The 3,033-nt window shown below is 38.1% G+C and overlaps 1 protein-coding gene across 1 annotated transcript; it reads right to left on the bottom strand.

The window, feature by feature from the left end:
- On the bottom strand, positions 895-2,217 carry LOC107626930. Its single transcript, XM_016329817.1, has 2 exons — positions 1,582-2,217; positions 895-1,497 (listed from the first exon to the last, which is right to left on the bottom strand). The coding sequence occupies exons 1-2, from the start codon at positions 2,215-2,217 to the stop codon at positions 895-897; spliced, it is 1,239 nt and encodes a 412-aa protein (XP_016185303.1).

The raw sequence follows: 3,033 nt of genomic DNA, 5'->3' as shown, positions 1-3,033 counted from the left end.
CAGATCCCCTAATCTTCGCAGATTTTTTCACAATTCAAATCTTGGTCCAATATGAGGTGAACCATAGACTACCGTCAGATACCAGTATTGTTCATTACAAAAGGAAACTCTAAGATGAATAAATTGCCTATGGGACTCAATAACATTAACATCCCAGATATTTCCATTCTACAGAAGCCAGATCCCACCTGAGAAACCAAATCCTTCCACTAGATGCCAATTCGGGAAACTAAATTTTTGAGCCACCTTCTCCGCTTTAGCCCCCGAGATATGTGTTTCAAGTAAACAAAGAAAACCAGAATAAAATGTATTGCACAGATCCTTCACCAATCTGGAGAAACCTTTACCACCCACGCCTCTACAGTTCCAATTTATTATATTCATGAGAAGCAATAATAAAAGGGGAGCGAGGGACCAAACGGCCAAAAATTACTGAGCATTAGGCATAGCACCTGTGGTGATGTCTACCACCATGTTATCTGAATGCATCCCAATAGGGGATATATCTGAAATTGACTCACCGATATTTACGTTCTGACTTGCTCCTGGGTCAGGGGGATTTGCCGCCGAATTCCTCACTCTAGGTTTGAGGCGAAGCTGCTCCACCATCGCATAAGCTTCCATGGAGGGTAAGTGAGTTTGAACCCGGACCTCTGTAGAACTAGAACCTTCTATCTCCTTCCCCTTCAAAGTAGACACACTCGTATTACCTACTGTCCTCTTACTCTGATTAGTATGAGGCTTTTGAGTGTGTTTTTTATTTTCTTTTCCTACCGTGACCGGGTTTGTAAACAAAGCAGCCTTATTGGGCTGAGGTCTTTTGGCCCTAGACTCCAGATGAGATTCATTATGCCTACCCACCAAGTCTATTTGTGCTGACTCCTGGTTTTCTATCTAGTCTAGAACTTGGTACCTTGAGCCCTTGTCAACATTTACCCCCTTATTTGGATCAAGCCCAGAGACTTTTTTCTTCATATTTTTTCGCTGGGGCCTCTTAACTAACATCCAAGACCCAAAAGAGTTCAAGTTTTTCCCATTTTCCATATCTTCATTCAGATCTGACACCCCAGTATTCCTCTCCGCAATATTTGCAACTGGACTAATTGAATCTGAAGGTTCCGGCACTAAGGTAGCAGATTCTACAACCAAATTCTTTGGAGCATTTTCTGATTGACCACTACCATCAGTGCACAGTGGTTGCACAATCTCCTTCCTTGTCCCTCCTTCCGAACACAACTCAATTCTATGACCATAACGGCCACATCCGAAGCAAATTAAATGTAGTCCTTCATATTCAACTTTGAAGTCATGACCCAGTACTTTGATTCCTAGAACCAGTTTGCGCCTCAGGTCAATTTCCACACACAAGCGTGCAAATTTTCCTCTAGAATGAATGGAGGTATTCTGGTCAATCTTCAACATTGTTCCTATCTTTTTCCCAGCTCGCCATAGAAATTTATCAGTATACAATTTCACAGGCAGTTTGGGAATACGCACCTAAATAGCAATTTCTAGACAAAAATCATTTGAAGGTTAGAACAGGGGCCTCCATCTCTGCACCAACAAATAGTGGTCTACAACCTGCCATGGACCTTCAAATAAGGCACGTCGATAATCACCTTCGTCCATGAATCTCACCAAGAAGAAATCACCCATTAAGTCAATTACTTTGAGATCTCCATTCCATGACCAAGTCCTCCGAATCCAAGTCTCCATCGCTCGAAATTCTAGACTCTTGCCAAGCAGCTTCACGATGAGAGAAAGTTTCCATGGTTTGCACCATTGATCATATTCCTCCAAGGAGACTTCCACTACCGATTTTGGATTGAAGGGAGCCTCCTCTTCCAAATTCACATCCTCCATCTCCTCCAAACCATAATCCTCAGCCACTAACTGCACAATTTCTGTTGGAGACAACACAATTTTCGTATCAACCGACATCAATCTGTCTTTATATGAACTTCCTTGTTCCGGATCTTTTATCCTCGGTCCACACACATCAAGCGGGATCCTCTTGTTCTCACTCGATTGAATTCCCTGGCTGGGATTGGGATTTTCTACGATCATACTTTCTCCGTCTCTAACAAATTCCACGTTGTCATCAGCATCCGGCATTGATTTATCCCCATTCGGCTTTGCTTTCTTAACGCTGCGGAGCCTCGAGTCTTCTTCTTGGGGAGATTCTCCTTCTGGCGGTTGTGCACTCTCTAGACCCATTCGATTTTTTTTTGTTAAAATAAAATAGATTGAACAATAATCAAACAAACGTAAATTATATTAAAATCCCACGATTTATATAATATGTTTGAGTAAATTGTTCTAAAATAAAAACGTTACCAAACAGTAGGAATTTTACAGTCTTGTATATAATTTTGTTTTTAACATTTTGCCACGTTAGCAATTAACAGTTTATAAATTTTTGTTATTTTAATTGATTAATAGAGAAACTAATTGATTTACTCTCAAAAAATTAGAATTTACTTTAATTTATTTTAAAGTTGAGAAATAATTTTGATTATTATATTAAAATTGAATAACTATTTTAATTGGTGTATCCAAAATGTTGTAAGAAATAGAGATGAAATAGGCCAGCAACCTATGAGAGACTAATAATGTGGCATATAACATAATAGTCTTAGTCCAAATTATTTCAAAAGTCTTATCAGATCTTTCAACAAATTTCAGTTCAAACAAAAAATCAAATTTAATATTTGAGAAAAAAATGAGATAATATTCAATTTAGTCCCTGAACTTGCATGCAAGCCTCAATTTAGTCTCTAAAGTTTCAATTGCTTTTATTTAGTCTCCAAACTTTGTAAATATAACCCATGTTAGTCATTGAAACAATTTTCAATATACAAACGTTAATGGAACACTATGGTAAATAGCCGGATGCCACACTAAACTTCGTAAAATGATGTCGTTTTAGTTTTGGCACTTAAATAACCCAAAAACAACATCGTAAATGGTGTCTATTAAAATTTTACCTAACAAAATAAGTGATACGATGTTGTTTTTAAGCTATTTAAATGC

This window comes from Arachis ipaensis, chromosome B02 (genome assembly GCF_000816755.2).
Source record: "Arachis ipaensis cultivar K30076 chromosome B02, Araip1.1, whole genome shotgun sequence".
NCBI lineage: Eukaryota > Viridiplantae > Streptophyta > Magnoliopsida > Fabales > Fabaceae > Arachis > Arachis ipaensis.
This window is presented reverse-complemented; position numbering and strand designations above follow the sequence as displayed.